Raw genomic sequence first — 18,071 nt, 5'->3', positions numbered from 1 at the left:
CCTCGATGTGATTTAGGGTGGTGGTTGTGAGCTTTGGGGCTTCCCAGGTGGCTCAGTGGTAAAGAATCTATCTGCCAGTGCAGGAGATTCATGTTTGATCCCTGGATCAGGAAGATCCCCTGGAGGAGGAAATGGCAACCCACTCTAATATTCATGCTGGGAAAATCCCAAGGACAGAGGAGCCTGGTGGGCTACAATCCATAAGGTTACAAAGAGTTAGACATGACTGAAGTGACTTAGCATGCACGCTTACTGCCGCTTACTTACTCTATGATCTTAGACACGTGGCCCAACCTGGACTTGAGTTTCCACAGCTGTAAAACAGGGATTACAAGAGTATCTGCTTTAGGGCTATTATGAGGATTAGGAGATGGATTCCAGATCAGATGCTTAGCAAATAGCAAATGCTTCAAACATGTGACCTAGTTACTGTGGTATCCTTATTACTGATGTTCCTCTATTAACAGAAATAATGATGGAGAGGTAAGGCTTCTTCTTTTCTTATTTATGTGTCCCTTCAGCTTAACAGAGCCTCTGCTCCGTCCCCCTCACCGGAATCCCCCATCCCTGGGCTTCCATGCAGCCTCCTCTGCTCTCTGCAACACACCCCCACACTGATCTTCACCTTTCCCTCAATCACATGTACATTTGCTATGCCTTATACACCTCTTGTGTTCTGTCTTATATTTCTGCTAGTTTCTTCCACTTAAGTTTGGTCCCTCACAAGATCCCTTTTTCTGAGGTCCTGTTTGATGCCAGTCACAGTGCTTGGAATAGTGGCAGGTCCTCCAAGATTATCAGTTTGTCCTGGTTTTTCTTGTGCCATGGGTGGGAACAAAACATGAGTTCACCATTTGCCTAATTCCAAGCAGCCCCTCCTTCGAGAGGGCCACTTAGTCACCAAAGTGAACAAAGAATTGTTGAGTTAACATTTACCTTTTATAAAGACAGGCAGCAAAAAGGTGTCTCATTAATCTCAGGATGGCCCGTGTCCTGACATGGTGCTTCCCCGGTGACTCCGGCAGTAAAGAGTCTGCGTGCAGCGTGGGAGACCCAGGTTTGAACCCTGGGTCTAGAAGATCCCCTGGAGAAAGGAATGGCAACCTGCTTCAGAATTGTTGCCTGGGAAATCCCATGGACAGAGGAGCCTGGCGGGCGACAGTCCATGGGGGTGCCAAGAGTCATATACGACTGAGCGACTTTCACTTACTGACATGTGTACCTACCCACTGAATTTTCAGGAATGTGGAGCCCCATGCCTTTATAGGAGGCACAACATGATTGAAGTGGAAGAGACCATAGAGCAGTGGTTCTTGACCTTCTGTGGGTCACAGACCCCTTTAGGAATTGGAGAGAAACTCTGGACTCTACTCCCAGAGGGCTGATGTATATCCACTCCTGTTTTAGTACAAATCCGGGGATTGGCAGACCAGCAGATAAGGTCTCTCCATAATGACGTCATCCCTGCAGACTGAGTGCAGCTGTGTCAGCTCATCACCACCCGAGGAAGCCACACTCCACGGCTAGAGAGCTTGGGCTGTTAGGGTGTTCTGCCTCGTACACCTCTGGGCCCTGCTCTGCTGTCCATCAGTCCCTGACTTCTGTTTCCTGGTATTTAACAATAAGTCAGCAGCCTCTTCCTCATGCCTCTGGGGACGCAGTTCTTATCACTCTTGCTGAGAACTGGTTCCAGACTCTTGCCAGTCTTCCTGCCCTCCTGGACAGCCTTCAGCTCCATAATGTTCTCGTCCAGGACTGACTGTGGTACTGCAGGCGACGTCTCACCTTCATCCCGTCCTAGAATTTTGTTAGATTTAGACTTCCTCCTCCCTGACTGTTTCTGATGGCAGCGAGGTGCCCATCGCTGGGAGGTGGGAGCTGAGGACATGCATTGTTCTCTGGACAGGGGCCCGGACTGGAAAGCCTGTGGTGAGATTCCTTTCTTCTGCCAGCCACACTGCCATCTCCTCCAGGGCAGGACCATAGAAGCTTTTCCTTTGGTAGTGTTCTAAGAGCTGATCATTTTTCTTAACTTTGTTCCCCATTTCATTATGTATGGCAAATTGTACTTACCACGTATAATCTCAGTCACAGTCTTTGATCCCAAGGAAATTTAATAACCAGCATTGTTACAGCGTGGCACCTCTGTTATGTGAAGTTAATACAAAGACAATACAAGTTCATTACAGAAAGGTGAAATGTAAAAAAAGAAGCAAAATGATGATAATCCAACTCAGTTAAAGATGGCCCTGTTCACACCTTGGTAAACTCTTCCATTTCCTCTTTTCTGTAGATGTACCTCTTTGCCCAAATTAGATCACATTGTAAACATACCTGTCTTATTTATCAATATTTTGTGAACACCTTTCATGGCATAAGCCACATTTTTGTGTCTTCATTTTTTTTCCTTAGATGGCTTCATAGTTTTCTACATATGGATGTACCATGCTTTTATCTAGCCAGTAACCTGCCAGGTTGTTTGAAGCTTTCACAATTAGGATCTGCTTTAGTGCATCCTTACAGCTAAATCTTTGTGTTAATTTCTAAAATCATACCCTTTGGAAAAGTTAAGTGGAATTATTGGCTTAAATCATTGGCATAAAAGTCATGCCCATTTTTAGGGCTCTTGCAGTATAGCAAATCATCAGAAGCCTTTGTCATCACTTGTACATATTTTCAGTTAAGCGGTTAGATCAGGGGTCCCCAACTCCTGGGCCATGGCCCAGCACTGGTCAGAGGCCTTTTAGGACCCAGGCGCACGGGAGGTGAGCGGCAGCAAGTGGAGCTTCACCTGCTGCTCCCTGTCACTAGCAGTACTGTCTGAACCATCTCCCCCTTCCCCCTGCCATGGAAAGATTATCTTCCACAAAATCAGTTCCTGGTGCCAAGAAGGTTGGGTACTGCTGGGTTAGGGGGCATGGAGAAGTAAACCTTTGCCTAAGCTGTGGAGAGCTGAGTTCTATCTCTTCTCTTCCCTCCCTTCCATAGGAAAACTTGAATCCCTTAGTAGTTTTGAATTTATTTAAACGAATCCCGGCTGAAGACATCCCTCTACTTCTGATGAATCCGGAAGCTGGAAAGCCCTCCGATCTGATTCTCACACGACTCTTAGTGCCCCCTTTGTGTATCAGACCCTCTGTCGTGAGCGATTTGAAGTCTGGCACCAATGAAGACGATCTGACAATGAAGTTGACAGAAATCATTTTCCTAAATGACGTCATTAAAAAGGTCAGCACTTCCCATTAGCATTTCCAAACTCTAGGTTTTGGAGTATATCCATGCAAACAGAAGTGTCTGATGGGGAAAGTCAGATTGACCAGGCTTGCTTCTGCTCATTCTTAGCATCGGATATCAGGAGCTAAGACCCAGATGATCATGGAAGACTGGGACTTCCTGCAGCTGCAGTGCGCCCTCTACATTAACAGCGAGCTCTCAGGCATTCCCCTCAATATGGCACCCAAGAAATGGACCAGAGGGTTTGTCCAGCGCCTGAAGGGAAAGCAGGGTACGTGTCCACCTATGTGTGCAGGAGACGGTATGCTGCCTTTGGTTCATTTTGGGGAATGTATGTCCAGCTTATCTAGTTGGAGATCACAGTCTCTCCTTGGCCTTTCTGGTCACATTGCCCCCAAACAGCACACATTGTGCCCTGGAGACTTATGATACATTTTTATTTATTTAGGTCGATTCAGAGGCAATCTCTCAGGAAAGAGAGTAGATTTTTCTGGCAGAACAGTCATCTCACCTGACCCCAACCTCCGAATTGATGAGGTAGCTGTGCCAGTTCACGTGGCCAAAATTCTGACATTTCCTGAGAAGGTAAGTACATTGAGTTGCTCAGTATTTTGTCCAAATCCAGTCTTTTATGTTACGTTCTGAGATTCCAAACAAGCTCAACAGTGGGAAACCCCCAGTAACCCACCCAAGCCACAGTTTGGCACGTGTGTGTTTGTTTTTCCAGTTTCTTTCACACCTGTGTCACCGTATATAACATCTACAACATGTACACAGGTGTGTCTGCCTTTATATTTAAATACTCAGATACACATTAAACATTCAAGTCTACTTTTTTCCATCTTTGATATTTTTCTGTGCTGGTTCATACCTCATGCCTTAAATAACTAAATGATAAACATCCATACCCAGTAAGTTTTCTTGGGATGAGTTAAAACATTAGAATCATTTTTAAAACTTTAGAATCACTGACTCAAAGACTCTGAATATTAAAAAGTTGTTGATACATAACCAGAAAGGCTGTAGCACTTTATACTGAGTTCATACTCCTGAATGTAAACTGGTATTTATGGTATTTTCTTTTTTAACTAAGGTGTAGAAAATTGAAAGGCCTGATAACAGGAAGATGTTGACTGGCTTTGACTTTGCTCTTGAAATTCATAATTAGCCCAGACCATAGGTGCTTCTGGTAAAGCTTGTGTAAAAAGTATCCTTGGTTGGGGCTTCCTTGGTGGTCCAGTGGTTAAGAATCCGCCTTTCAATGCAGGGGACACGGGTTCAGTCCCTGGTCAGGGAACTAAGATCCCACATGCTACAAGGCAGCTAACCTTGCACACACCTCAAGGAAGAGCTACAGCAGAGACTCAGTGCAGTCAGAATTAAAAAAAAAAAAAAACAAAAACAGTGTCCTTGGATGAGTTAAATTTCCTTCTCTGAGACAGTGCCCCGCAAGACTGTTGTCCAGTAGGCTACGGGACATGGTGGTGCAGGCCAGGACCTGCTGTTCTGGAGTTAACAGCTTTTAAACCTGAGAAGCCCACGGTAAATCATTGCAGGTGAAGCTGCCACCTGTTTTTAGGATCACAGAATATGCTGAAAGCTCCCTGCAGGTCAGTGCAGCCCAGTCGTTTTATCAGTAGAGAAACCAAAGGTCAGTAACAGACCTGGCTCTGTCACCCAGCAAGTGAGTGACCACATTCAGATGTGAACCGTTGTTGTCCTTACACTGAAGACCTTGGTAGCAGTGTGCCACAGGTACCTCTCTTCTCCTAGAATCACACAAGGGGTTCAGTTATGCTTTTTATTTTCCTGGCCCCCGCAAGCGGCATGTGGGATCTTAGTTCCCTGACCAGCGATCAGACCCTTTCCCCACGCAGTGTAAGTGCAGAGTCCTATGCACTGGACCACCAGGGAAGTGCCCTAGAATCACTTGGAGAAAGGAGAGACTGAGACGCATTTCAGTGTAGCATGCCAGCGCATCGAAACCTAACAGTGCCTCATTCTCTTACATTGTGGTCCTCCAGGTAAACAAAGCAAACATCAACTTTTTGAGGAAACTGGTTCGAAATGGCCCTGAAGTTCACCCAGGAGCCAATTTCATTCAGCAGAGACACACGCAGATGAAAAGGTAATGCTTTCACAATGTGGTTGGATGTAGTTATCTCCTCGTGACCAAGTTCACTATCGCCATACTCAGCCACAGAATGCAGTCCAAAGTAAATTACCATGATATTTTAACATGTGGAAAACACCTGTTTTAATTGCAGTTAGCCTCAGTGCTTTTTTGTTTCCTCCGCTGGTTCTTTGGATGTATGCACAGTGTTCACTTATTCTCTGTCATTTAATGTTTAGGTAGATATAGCGCATTGGGATATGAAAGCAGATCATTTTCTGGGTCCCCTGGATGCTCTGGGGTTGCCTCAGTGCACTCATAACCCAGGAGGCACACATTTTGCCGGCTCTGGCTTTTCACAGTGACATGAGCTGATCACCAGTGCTTTTCATCTCATGAAATTCAAACATCACCAGGGCCCTGTGTGAGAAGCCAGTTTATTACTCAGTTTCTGTGACTCTAAGACATACTTTTTTATCATCGTTGGACATTTCTGAAATTAAGAGGTGTCCTACAATCAATTTGTTGTAGTTTAGGTACTTCCCTGGTGGTCCTTTGGTTAGGGCTTGGCACTTTGATTCCCAGGGGCCAGGGTTTAATTCCTGTTCGGGGAACTAGGAACAGGCCACTTGGTGTGGCCAAAATATAAAGTTACGAAAACAGTTTGACTGTTACGGCAGTTTAATTGACAGTGGAGGGAGGCACCTTAAATTCAGTGAAATGTGGTCATTTTAGCGACCTCATCTTGCTATGAAGAGGGAGAAACTTGCTGAGGAAGCTTTGTTCTCACAGGTTATGTCCATGATTGTATGTTAAGGTTTCTGAAATACGGAAACAGAGAAAAGATGGCCCAGGAGCTCAAGTTCGGGGACATTGTGGAGAGGCACCTCATAGATGGAGACGTGGTCCTGTTCAACCGGCAGCCCTCGCTGCACAAATTGAGCATCATGGCACACCTGGTGAGCAGGAGACTGGTGTTTATATCTACTGGGTGGAACTTTGCTGTGTGTGCCACGCCAAAACTCCAGACATCTGAAATTTAAATTGCCAGTAATGTCAAATTTTCATAACTTTTGGTTTTCCTCTTCTCCATTTTAGTTTGAGTGAAACTCTTCAATTTCAAGCTTCCCTTAAATGTTTTTAATATTTATAACATACTATTCACACAACAGTGAAACAGGAACTAATTGAAAATTAGTATGAAAGTGACTACTGTGATTTCACTTGCAAACAACATAGATGCATATCTGTGTGTGCACAAAATTATGTAAAATAGACATGGCAGAAAATTGACTTGATTTAAAACAGCATATTAACTAAGGAACTAAAATGCTTACAGGATTTTTCTTTGCAGTTGTCCTCCAACTAAGACCTGAACACATATTTTTTGGAGCAGTTTACTTTGCAACAACAGCAGTTTCCTTTTCTGGAGATTTCAAATGGAAACAAGATGCAACTTCAATTTGTTAAATATTCATAAATTCTCCTATATGAAAAACCATTAAATCCCTGAGCATTTGCAAACAGGCTCCCAAGGTAGTGTTTAAACAGGCTCCTAAGGTAGTGTTTTTCTAGATTGATTTTTTTTTCAAGTAGCTTATGGAAACATTACATCAATCTTTTTGCTCAATGGCAGAAATACCAAAGATATACTTTATGATTATGGAGCTCTAGAAGGTGAACAAAAGCCTTCCCTTTCTGGAAACTTGGCCCATTTAACATAGGAATATTTTTATTTGAAAACTTTTGAATATATACAAAAGTAGAAAGAGTACTGTGATGAACTCACATATTCACATCCTTTATATTCAGTAATTTTCAAGATTTTGCCACACTGGTTTTCTCTCTCCCTTTTTCCTTTGATGAAACCAGATGCCATGTCTTTTTTTCCATGTGTATTCAGCTTTCTTCTGCAAAACACACATAGCTACAGTGCCATTATCACACCTCACCAGAATGAAGTCATTCCTTGGTATTGTCTGGTACCCGTCCATGGTCAGATTGCCCCACGTGTCTCAAAAATCTTTTTGCAGCTAGTTTGTTCAAAGTGAGATCTAAAATTTACACATTTAATTGATATATGTCTTAAGCCCCTATTAATCTAGTACAGTCCTCCCTCCTCCTCTTAATTTCACTGTCATGTTTGAAAAAACCAGGTCATTTGTCCTGAAGAATGCTGCACGGTTTTTTTTGTCTGCCCGTGTGTGGCAGTAAGGGTTCCTTCATGTGTCATTGTTTTCCTGTAAACTGGAAATAAGCTCTCAAAGCATAATCAGATTCAAATTCAACTTTTTGGCAGTAATAACTTATAGGTGGTGCCGGCTACGTCCTCTTGCCATATTTCAGGAGGTGCACGCTGGCTGGCTGGCTATCTTAGCCGTGGTAAGAAGGTGAGGGAGTCAGATGCCTCGGCGAGGTGCCTGCCTTGCAAAGTTCCTTATCAAATACTCTTGAGAATCCCTGGGCCTGCAAGGAGGTCAAACCAGTCTATCCTAAAGGAAATCAGTCCTGAATATTCATTGGAGGGACTGATGCTGAAGCTGAAGCTCCATTACTTTGGCCACCTGATGCAAAGAACTAACTCATTGGAAAAGACCCTGATGCTGGGAAAGATTGAAGGCAGAAAAAGAGGATGAGGTAGTTGGACGGTGTCACTGATTCAGTGGACATGAGTTTGAGTAAGCTCCAGGAGTTGGTGATGGACAGGGAAGCCTGGCGTGCTGTAGTCCATGGGGTTGCAAAGAGTCGGACACAACTTAGCGACTGAACTGAACTAATGACCTCATCCATACCAGAACATACTAGGAATTTTCTTCCTTAATGTAAAGTGTCCAGTTCTTTACATTTACAAAAAAAGGCAGGAAGCCTTTTTTTTTTAAAATAATGCGTCTAAGAAGCTTTTGAATAAATGACTTATATCCTTTTCCTGATTTGCTTTGTTTTGTATTCCACAGGCCAGGGTCAAGCCCCACCGGACTTTCAGATTTAATGAGTGTGTCTGTACACCCTACAATGCAGATTTTGATGGAGATGAAATGAACCTTCATCTTCCTCAAACAGAAGAAGCTAAAGCAGAAGCCCTTGTTCTCATGGGGGTATGTAGGGTGGTACAGCCCAACTCCTGAGAAAAAGCTCCTTAAAAGGAGGAGAAGGGAAACAAGTCTTATTTGAAAATACCCCATAGTATGTAAGGGAGTTAGTTTCTCTCATAGGTGTGGAGTTGAGTGGACTGGGTATCTTCTGACCTGTCATGTGGGCTCCTAGGAGAATATATACACATGAGCACCAGTTATAAAAAGGTAAGACAGGGGTGTGTCAGAAACTTGACTGTTGGATATCATGGTCCATTATACTTCAGATAAAGGATTTGAGCAGATGCACCTTTTTTTTTACCCCTTTTGGCTGTGCCAAGCAGCTGCTTACAGGAACTTAGTTCCCTGACCAGGGATTGAACCCACACCCTCAGCAGTGAAAGCACAGGGTGCTAACCGCTGGGCCGCCAGCGAGTTCCCAAGCAGATGCATCTTGATGTGCAGAACCTTCTTTAAATTGGGTACTTAGGCAGTGAACAACTAGCGCCCAATTTTGCCCGTGTAGGTACTCGTTACATTTTGATGATTAATAAATGCTGTTGTTGGAACTTAGTGTCTCAACCAAGAGAAACTTGACCGTTCTGCCGTTATTGTAATTACATAGTGTGGAATTGATTGACTTCAAAGATAACACAGTGCTACTCATCATTCATAGAAGGAAATTTTCTTTGGAGAAGAGCGTTTATAATTACACTAAAGTCTTTTACCTAAAGAGTTCTTTATAACAACCCAGAACAATTACACACAGTATTTAAATGTAGGGACCTCTGAGGTCAATCTTGCTGGTATTTTTTCCCTCTCCCCTTGACAGATGAAGGCACTAGATGTTAGTGACAAAGCTGCAATAAGAACCAACCCCCAGCTTCTGGTTCACAGCCTCACCTTCCTGCTATTCTTCATTTATCCATAACCATTAAGAGTGTTTGTGGTGAAGATTTTTGGGGCCACATCATGCATCCAAACATGGCTAACTTACTGTGTTCCTTTTTCCTTCAGACTAAAGCAAACCTTGTAACACCAAGAAATGGAGAACCACTAATTGCTGCTATTCAGGATTTTCTGACAGGTGGGTTTTGTGGAATTTACTTGGAAAGAGACTTTGGAACACCAGGATTCTCATTTACACATTCACATGACCACTTGAAAAGCTGTTTAATTCTGTTGTTTGTGAGTGTGATTGTGTTAATAAACCATACAGGAAATATTTTTTATTTTTCCAATGCTGGGGATATGGCAACGAGTAAAACAAAGTCCCTTTCCTTGTGGAGCGTGGATTCTCGTTGGAAGAGAAAACCAAGAAGCAGCTGTGTTTTACCTCACTCTTTTAGTAATAGTCCATCTTTATTTTTAAAGTTGAAACCTTGTGATTTTTCTCACAATTTCACTCCTTTCCTTCATTTTGTGTTCTTTCTTAACATCCTCAGGTGCCTATCTCCTCACTCTTAAGGACACTTTCTTTGACCGAGCCAAAGCTTGTCAGATCATCGCTTCAATACTGGTGGGCAAGGATGAGAAAATTAGAGTTCGTCTCCCACCCCCCACAATACTAAAGGTTTGTTGTGACTGTGTCTGTACGGGTGCACCGGTGGTCTGTGTACCCCCGCTGGTGCCGAGTGGGCCTGTGACCGCTGTACCATCTTGCCTCGTTGGTGTGAAGGGCAGGTGAGACCAGGCTCGGCCCGCTGATGCTCTGGCTCCTCTCCTCCTCCAGCCTGTCACCCTGTGGACGGGAAAGCAGATCTTCAGCGTCATCCTCAGACCCAGCGATGACAATCCAGTGAGGGCCAACCTCCGAACCAAGGGCAAGCAGTACTGCGGCAGAGGAGAGGACCTCTGTGTCAATGACTCCTGTGAGTGAAAGCAGCAGGTTGGGGCCAGGGCTCAGGAAGGCAAGTGGCCACCAGTTCCCTTCGCCTTGCCAGTAAATCCTGTGTTTCTCTAAGGCCTTAGGCAGGAAGTTTGTTCTTCAGGGAAATGCAGCTGGTGTTTCTCCAGAAGGTAGAGGTCATGTGGATACATGACCAACCCAGCGGTTAGAATGTTCTTCTCCACATGTTTTGTCTCAGGTGACTTGTTTTTGCCAATTAATGCAAATTCTTTTCTTCTTTTTCTGTTGTTGGTTTTTGTGTGTATGTGTTTTGCTGTATAAGGGTCTCATTATTTACGACTTATAATTTATTATTTTATGTCCAAAAATGTGTTCATTGTCTAAAAGTATAAGTAAGTGGGTTTCCCAAGTGGCTCAGTGGTAAAGAATCTGCTTGCCAATGCAGGAGACGCAGGAAATGGGTTGAATTTCTGGGTCAGAAAGATCTCCAGGAGGAAGAAATGGCAACCCACTCAGTATTGTTGCCTGGAAAATCCCATGGCCAGAGGAGCCCATGGGCTATGGTTCATTGGGTCGCCAAGAGTCGAACACACATGAGCAACGTACATGACTAAAAACTATTACTGAAAAGGCTAATTTTTTTTACCTGCCTCACCTGGTCAGTGGATGTTTTGATCACATGTAGATCAGGTGTAACAGTGCTGTGTTGCGCTAAGTCATTCAGTCATGTCTGACTCTTTGCGACCCTATGGACTGTACCCCACCAGGCTCCCCTGTCCATGGGATTCTCCTGGCAAGAATACTGGAGTGGGTTGCCATTTCCTTCTCCAAGGGGTCTTCCTGACCCAGGGACTGAACCTGCGGCTGTAGTCTCCTGCATTGGCAGGCAAGCTCTTTACCACTAACACCACCTGGGAAGCCCCAGGTGTAACAGTGAGAACATTTAAATATGAGTCCTCTGAGTCCCCTAGACTGATTCAGCCCAAGAGTGTGTGTTCCCCAGACCTATGCCATTCAAGCAGCATTTACTTTCTGGGTCCCAGGCTGGTAACAGGAGCTTCCCCAGCAGACTGCTTTGAGTAGCACTGATTTAGAGTGGCCTTTGCTAGCCAGGCTTTGTGGCGAGAGGTGGATCTGCAGCCCTCTGTAGTGACAACTCAGCCACAAAGACTCTCTGAAGGTCAAGGATTCTCTGCTGTCTCATGATGAATAAATATTTTGAATTTTTTTCTTCCCCCCCACCCCAGGTTTACAACCATTCTTTCATAAATGTACTCCCTGTCTTTAATGTATTTTGGCTTCTTGTTTTATATTGTGTTTTTGTTTCTAGATACAAATTTCATTTTGTCGTTTAGGCTTTTTACGATGGTGCCACTGCTAGTTTTCTCTGTCTTAGTGAATAACAAAGTGCTTTATAAACAACACTTTGTTGTACATCATTGAATTGGTGCTCAAAACATCCCATGCCATGACATAAAGATGGCAAGAGCTTGATACTGTCATCCACGGATCACAGATAAAGACAATGAGAGTCAACTAATACCTTTCAGAGTCAGGGCTATAGGGTAACAAACTAGATCTTCCCTGCTTTTCAAAAGTTCCTAGATTTATCCTTTTCCCCCCTCAAAAAGAAATTTTTTAGACAGCATTTCTATTTGCTCTGCTCTAACTTAAAAAAACAAATTTTCTCAACTGCCTTAAATTCATTTTGGAATGAGACAAAGTAACAGATAATCATTTGTGTGAGTCCATAATCTTTTTCCTTCCAGATGTCACAATCCAGAACAGCGAGCTGATGAGTGGCAGCATGGACAAAGGAACACTGGGGTCAGGATCCAAGAACAACATTTTTTACATTTTGCTGCGAGACTGGGGGCAGAATGAAGCTGCCGACGCGATGTCACGGCTTGCCAGGCTGGCTCCCGTCTACTTGTGTGAGTATCTTAGCGTCCTTGTTTTATTGCTATAGGTTATTGATGTTTTAGGGGGTTCTTTTACTATTTCATCCCCCTGCCCCAAACACATACAAACACAAAGAAAAGGATACTTGTTCCAGGCTAAACCATTTATGCTTTTCTTAATGAAATAAACCTGATGCTGACCAATTTGACTGCAGATTCGAATTTGCTTTTCAGTTCTCTTCTCAAAAGCTACAGTAGCTCCCTAATGCCCATGAGATACATGAGTTGTTACATAAAGGGCCTTCATGGGCTGCTTCCAGGGTAGGCTGTACAAAACTGTCACCCTCTGGTTCTTCCACAGTTCAGCCCTATCTGCTGACTCAGTATTTCCCTACTGTCCTTGTACACTAGGCCAGGAGATTTTCTTTGCATGCCCCAGAGTATCTTTAGTCTACTCTTATACTTGACTTTTTGGCTGAGTGTAGAATTATAGACTGAATGTTATTTTCCCTGAGAATTTTGAAGGTATTACTCTACTCTGTTCTTTCAGGGTTGCTGTAAAATGTATTTCCCTTCTTATTCCCAACTTTTTTTAGTTTTTGGGTAATCCAGTTTAGTTTACCCAGTTATATACATATATGCATTCTTTTTTTTTAAATATTCTTTTCCATTGTAGTTTTTTACAGGATATTGAATATAACTCCCTGAGCTGTACTTTAGGACCTTGTTCATCCTGAATTGTCTTTTTATTCTGGAAGCTTTAAGAATCCTCTTTGTTTCTGGCATTCTGAAAGTTCACAGTGACACAGCCTCGGGAAGTTTATCATCCATTGTGCTGAGCACTCTGCAAGCTCTCTCAATCTGCAACATGTGTCCTTCAGCTCTGGAAGTTTTCTTGTACTTTTTCTGATCATAGCCTCTCTTTTATTTTCTGTCTTCTTGCTTTTTGGAATTTCTGTTAATTGTCTGGTAGAGTTCTTGGAGTGATTCTCTAATTTTCTCTTTTTCCCTGTTGTCCATTTATTTGTTTCTGGATTCAGTTTTCTTTTTAACACTGCTTCTGTGTTTTTTTTTTTCCAGTATCATATATTTAATTTCCAGCCATTGTTCTTATTTGCCAGTAGTTCTTTTCTCTTTGTTTCCTTCTTTTCTTTCTTCTCTTTTTAAGACTTCCTATTCTTTTTTTATTTTTTCATTTATTTTTATTAGTTAGAGGCTAATTACTTTACAATAAATTCCATGTATATGCGTTAGTATACTGTATTGGTCTTTATCTTTCTGGCTTACTTCACTCTGTATAATGGGCTCCAGTTTCATCCATCTCATTAGAACTGATTCAAATGAATTCTTTTTAATGGCTGAGTAATATTCCATTGTGTATATGTACCACAGCTTCCTTATCCATCCGTCTGCTGATAGGCATCTAGGTTGCTTCCATGTCCTGGCTATTATAAACAGTGCTGCGATGAACATTGGGGTGCATGTGTCTCTTTCAGATCTGGTTTCCTCGGTGTGTATGCCCAGGAGTGGGATTGCTGGGTCTTATGGCAGTTCTATTTCCAGTTTTTTAAGGAATCTCCACACTGTTCTCCACAGTGGCTGTACTAGTTTGCATTCCCACCAACAGTGTAAGAGGGTTCCCTTTTCTCCACACCCTCTCCAGCATTTATTGCTTGTAGACTTTTGGATAGCAGCCATCTTGACTGGCGTGTAATGGTACCTCATTGTGGTTTTGATTTGCATTTCTCTAATAATGAGTGATGTTGAGCATCTTTTCATGTGTTTGTTAGCCATCTGTATGTCTTCTTTGGAGAAATGTCTGTTTAGATCTTTGGCCCATTTTTTGATTGGGTCGTTTATTTTTCTGGAATTGAGCTGCAGGAGTTGCTTGTATATTTTTGAAATTAATCCTTTGTCTGTTTCTTCATTTGCTCTTATTTTCTCCCAATCTGAGGGCTGTCTTTTCACCTTGCTTATAGTTTCCTTTGTTGTGCAAAAGCTTTTAAATTTAATTAGGTCCTGTTTGTTTATTTTTGCTTTTATTTCCAATATTCTGGGAGGTGGGTCATAGAGGATCCTGCTGTGATATATGTTGGAGAATGTTTTGCCAATATTCTCCTCTAAGAGTTTTATAGTTTCTGGTCTGAGATTTAGATCTTTAATCCATTTTGAGTTTATTTTTGTGTATGGTGTTCTAGTTTCATTCTTTTATAAGTGGTTGACCAGTTCTCCCAGCACCTCTTGTTAAAGAGATTATCTTTTTTCCATTGTATATCCTTGCCTCCTTTGTCGAAGATAAGGTGTCCATAGGTTCGTGGATTTATCTCTGGGCTTTCTATTCTGTTCCATTGATCTATATTTCTGTCTTTGTGCCAGTACCGTACTGTCTTGATGACTGTGGCTTTGTAGTAGAGCCTGAAGTCAGGCAGGTTGATTCCTCCAGTTCCATTCTTCTTTCTCAAGGTTGCTTTGGCTATTCGAGGTTTTTTGTATTTCCATACAAATTGTGAAATTATTTGTTCTAGTTCTATTTAAAAAAAAACGGTTGGTAGCTTGATAGGGATTGCATTGAATCTGTAGATTGCTTTGGGTAGAATAGCCATTTTGAGAATATTGATTCTTCCAATCCATGAACACGGTATGTTTCTCCATCTGTTTGTGTCCTCTTTGATTTCTTTCATCAGTGTTTTATAGTTTTCTATGTATAGGTCTTTTGTTTCTTTAGGTAGATATACTCCTAAGTGTTTTATTCTTTTTGTTGCAATGGTGAATGGTATTGTTTCCTTAATTTCTCTTTCTGTTTTCTCATTGTTAGCATATAGGAATGCAAGGGATTTCTGTGTGTTAATTTTATATCCTGCAACATTATTGTATTCATTGATTAGCTGTAGTAATTTTATGGTAGAAGGACTTCCTATTCTTGATGCTCAAATACTTCTTCTATAGGACTCTGTTTCCCACAGAGGGAAGGGCCTGATGCCTCTTTTTTTATAGACGGACCTCAGAGACATTGCAGGTTTGGTTCTAGACCACCATGATGAAGCATGTATAATAATCAAGCAACTCATATGAATGTTTTGGCTTCCCAGTGCATAAAAACTTGTTTGTACTATACTGTAGTCTTATTAAGTGTGCAATAGTATTGTGTGTTCACATGTTGTTCAGTGACTAAGCTGTGTCTGACTCTTTGTGACTCATAAACTGCAGCACACACACCAGGTTTCCTTGTGTTTCCCAGAGTTTGCTCAGATTCTTGTCCATTGAATCAGTGATACTATCTAACCATCTCATCCTCTGCCACCCTCTTCTTTTGCTTTCAGTTTTTCTCAGCATCAGGGTCTTTTCCAATGAGTCAGCTCTTCATATCAGGTGGCCGAAGTATTGGAGCTTCAGCGTTAGTATGTTCAGGGTTGATTTCCTTTAGCATTGACTGGTTTGATCTCTTTGCAGTCCACCGGACTCTAAGGAGTCTTCTCCAACACCAGTTCGAAGGCATCAATTCTTCAGTGCTCAGCCTTTTTTATGATCCAACACTCACATCCATACATGACTACTAGAAAAACCATAGTTTTGATTATACAGGCATTTGTCAGCAAAGTGATGTCTCTGCTTTTTAATAGCAGAGGTCTAGGTTTGTCATAGCTTTTCTTCCAAGGAGCAGGTGTCTTAATTTCATGGCTGTAGTCGCTATCCACAGTGATTTTGCATCCAAGAAAGTAAAATCTGTCACTTTTTCCCCATCTATTTGCCATGAAGTGATGGGATCGGATACAATGATCTTAGTGTCTTACATGTACACACCTTAATAAAAAAAAGACTTTATTTCTGAAAAATGCTAATCATTTGAGCCTTCAGTGAGTCATAATAATAATAGCACAGAGCATCATAAAAATATAGTAATGAAAGCATTTAAAATACCGCGAGAATTACTGAAATTCAACATAGAGACACAAAGTGAGCAAATACCATTGGAAAAATTGTGCTTTTAGACTTGTTCAAATACAGGGTTGCCCCAAACCTATTTTTAAAGAAACACTATCTATGAAGCACAGTAAAAAAAGATGTACCTGTACAAACTTTCCACCCGGGTTTCCCCATTTGCAGCTCATACGTAACCTCCAACAGAACCTGAGGATTTGTTTCTGAGACTTTCAGACTCAGTGGCCCTCCATTCCACAGCCACTTTTCAGCATCCCCTTCCCCACCCTGTTAATCCAGTTGCCCCTCACCTGCCCACTTGTTACAGGTGTTAGGGTTAGGACTACTGATGGCATATAGTTCCATCAAATGTAGAGTTCACATAGGGTTAGGATTACTGATGGCATATAGTTCCATCAAATGTAGAGTTCACATTTGTTTCTTAGCCTCTATTTTGGAACGATTTCTGAAAAAAAGAATTGGAGCAGAGAGGTGTCTGGGATGCTGAGCGCCAGCCGTCTGGTAGCCCACTTTCTACAGCTGGCTCTCAGTCTCTCTTTCCTGTTCAGTGCTGTCTGCTTTGTAATATAGTTGGGACCTCCCTGTGCTCCATACCAGGTTGTGAGCTCTCTGAGAGGAGTTAGTGAGTCTTAGTCATCTTTGTGTAACAACCTAGGGACCGGTACAGTAAGTTTTTGTTTAACTGGCTTGCAGCAAGTTCTCTGAAGGTATAGACTTGTTTCTGCATAACAGGTTGACTAACATCAATGGTTCTCTCTTCCGGCTCTCCCCGCCAACCCTTCTGCAGCTAACCGTGGATTCTCAATCGGGATTGGTGACGTCACACCTGGCCAAGGGCTGCTGAAGGCCAAGTATGAGTTGCTGAATGCTGGCTACAAAAAATGCGATGAGTATATCGAAGCCCTGAACACAGGCAAGCTGCAGCAGCAGCCCGGCTGCACCGCCGAGGAGACTCTGGAGGTGAGTCTGGCTCTCTGGGTCAGCTTAGCTGCCAGTGGCATTGTAGGCCCTGAAGAGAAGCGACAGAGGTGAGTGGAGAAGAAAGGCCGTGGCTTTAGCCCGTCTCTGAGCTGTGCAGCTCCTGTGTGTTTTAATGATGGGAGGGCCTCCCATGAAATCTGCTCCATCCCTTCCAGCTTTCGTGTTCCAGGTAGTGAACAGTTATCTGTTCATTTGGCCACATGGGGCTGCTCTTGTTCCATCGTCACACCTGGGCCCCTTCTGTCCCTAGTACTTCAGTGCTTTTGCCCTATTACCAGCATCCTGGGAGCAGACTGATACCACAGCTTTGAAAGGATGGTCTTTGAAAGAGACATGGTGAATTCATGTTTGAGAGTCACAGTCCAGTCTGTTGCACGTTCCAGTCCCGTTCCAGTCTGGAGCTAAGTTAGCTGAGAACTGGATCTGCAGGTGTCAGAGTCAGAATGGCCAGAGTCCCGCATGTTCTCTAAAGCAGCCTGCCTTCACAGTCTGGCTGCACCAGGGCCCTGTCTGACTCTCTTCTGCCTCCAAGTAGCCTGGCGCTCAGAGCTTTAACTCAACTAAGTAGGGAAGAAAGGATTTTTGAAAAATAAGAAAAAATTTTTTTAAATTTTATTCGTATATCTTTTGGTTGCACTGGGTCTTGGTTGTTGCGTGTGGGCTTTCTCTAGTTGCAGTGAGCGAGGGCTGCTCTTCACTGTGGTGCACTAGCTTCCCATTGCAGTGGCTTCTCTTATTGCAGAGCATGGGGCTCCAGGGCACGCAGGCTTCAGTAATTGCCGCACAATGACTCAGTAGTTGCAGCTCCTGGGCTCGCTGGCACAGGCTTAGTAGTGGTGGCACACAGGCTTAGTTGCTCCGAGGCATGTGGGGTCTTCCCAGACCAGGGATCAAACCCATGTCTTTCTGCATTGGCAGGCAGATTCTTTACCACTGAGCCACCAGGGAAACCCCAATAAGAAATTTTCTGATGAACTTTTTAA

At 42.9% G+C, this 18,071-nt stretch overlaps 1 protein-coding gene across 1 annotated transcript in view; it reads left to right on the top strand.

The window, feature by feature from the left end:
• Window positions 1-18,071, top strand: part of POLR3A (RNA polymerase III subunit A) — a 47,295-nt gene that overhangs the window by 7,836 nt on the left and 21,388 nt on the right. Inside the window, exons 6-16 of the mRNA XM_043926100.1 lie at window positions 2,989-3,228; window positions 3,343-3,505; window positions 3,683-3,819; window positions 5,259-5,362; window positions 6,165-6,306; window positions 8,302-8,442; window positions 9,436-9,505; window positions 9,864-9,991; window positions 10,151-10,289; window positions 12,037-12,201; window positions 16,895-17,067. Of these exons, the coding sequence (XP_043782035.1) occupies window positions 2,989-3,228; window positions 3,343-3,505; window positions 3,683-3,819; window positions 5,259-5,362; window positions 6,165-6,306; window positions 8,302-8,442; window positions 9,436-9,505; window positions 9,864-9,991; window positions 10,151-10,289; window positions 12,037-12,201; window positions 16,895-17,067 (1,602 nt within the window). The remainder of the gene's footprint in view (window positions 1-2,988; window positions 3,229-3,342; window positions 3,506-3,682; window positions 3,820-5,258; window positions 5,363-6,164; window positions 6,307-8,301; window positions 8,443-9,435; window positions 9,506-9,863; window positions 9,992-10,150; window positions 10,290-12,036; window positions 12,202-16,894; window positions 17,068-18,071) is intronic.

The sequence above is a fragment of the Cervus elaphus genome, chromosome 15 (assembly GCF_910594005.1).
Source record: "Cervus elaphus chromosome 15, mCerEla1.1, whole genome shotgun sequence".
NCBI lineage: Eukaryota > Metazoa > Chordata > Mammalia > Artiodactyla > Cervidae > Cervus > Cervus elaphus.
Note: the sequence above shows the minus strand (reverse complement) of the source record. Positions and strands in the feature narration are given on the sequence as shown.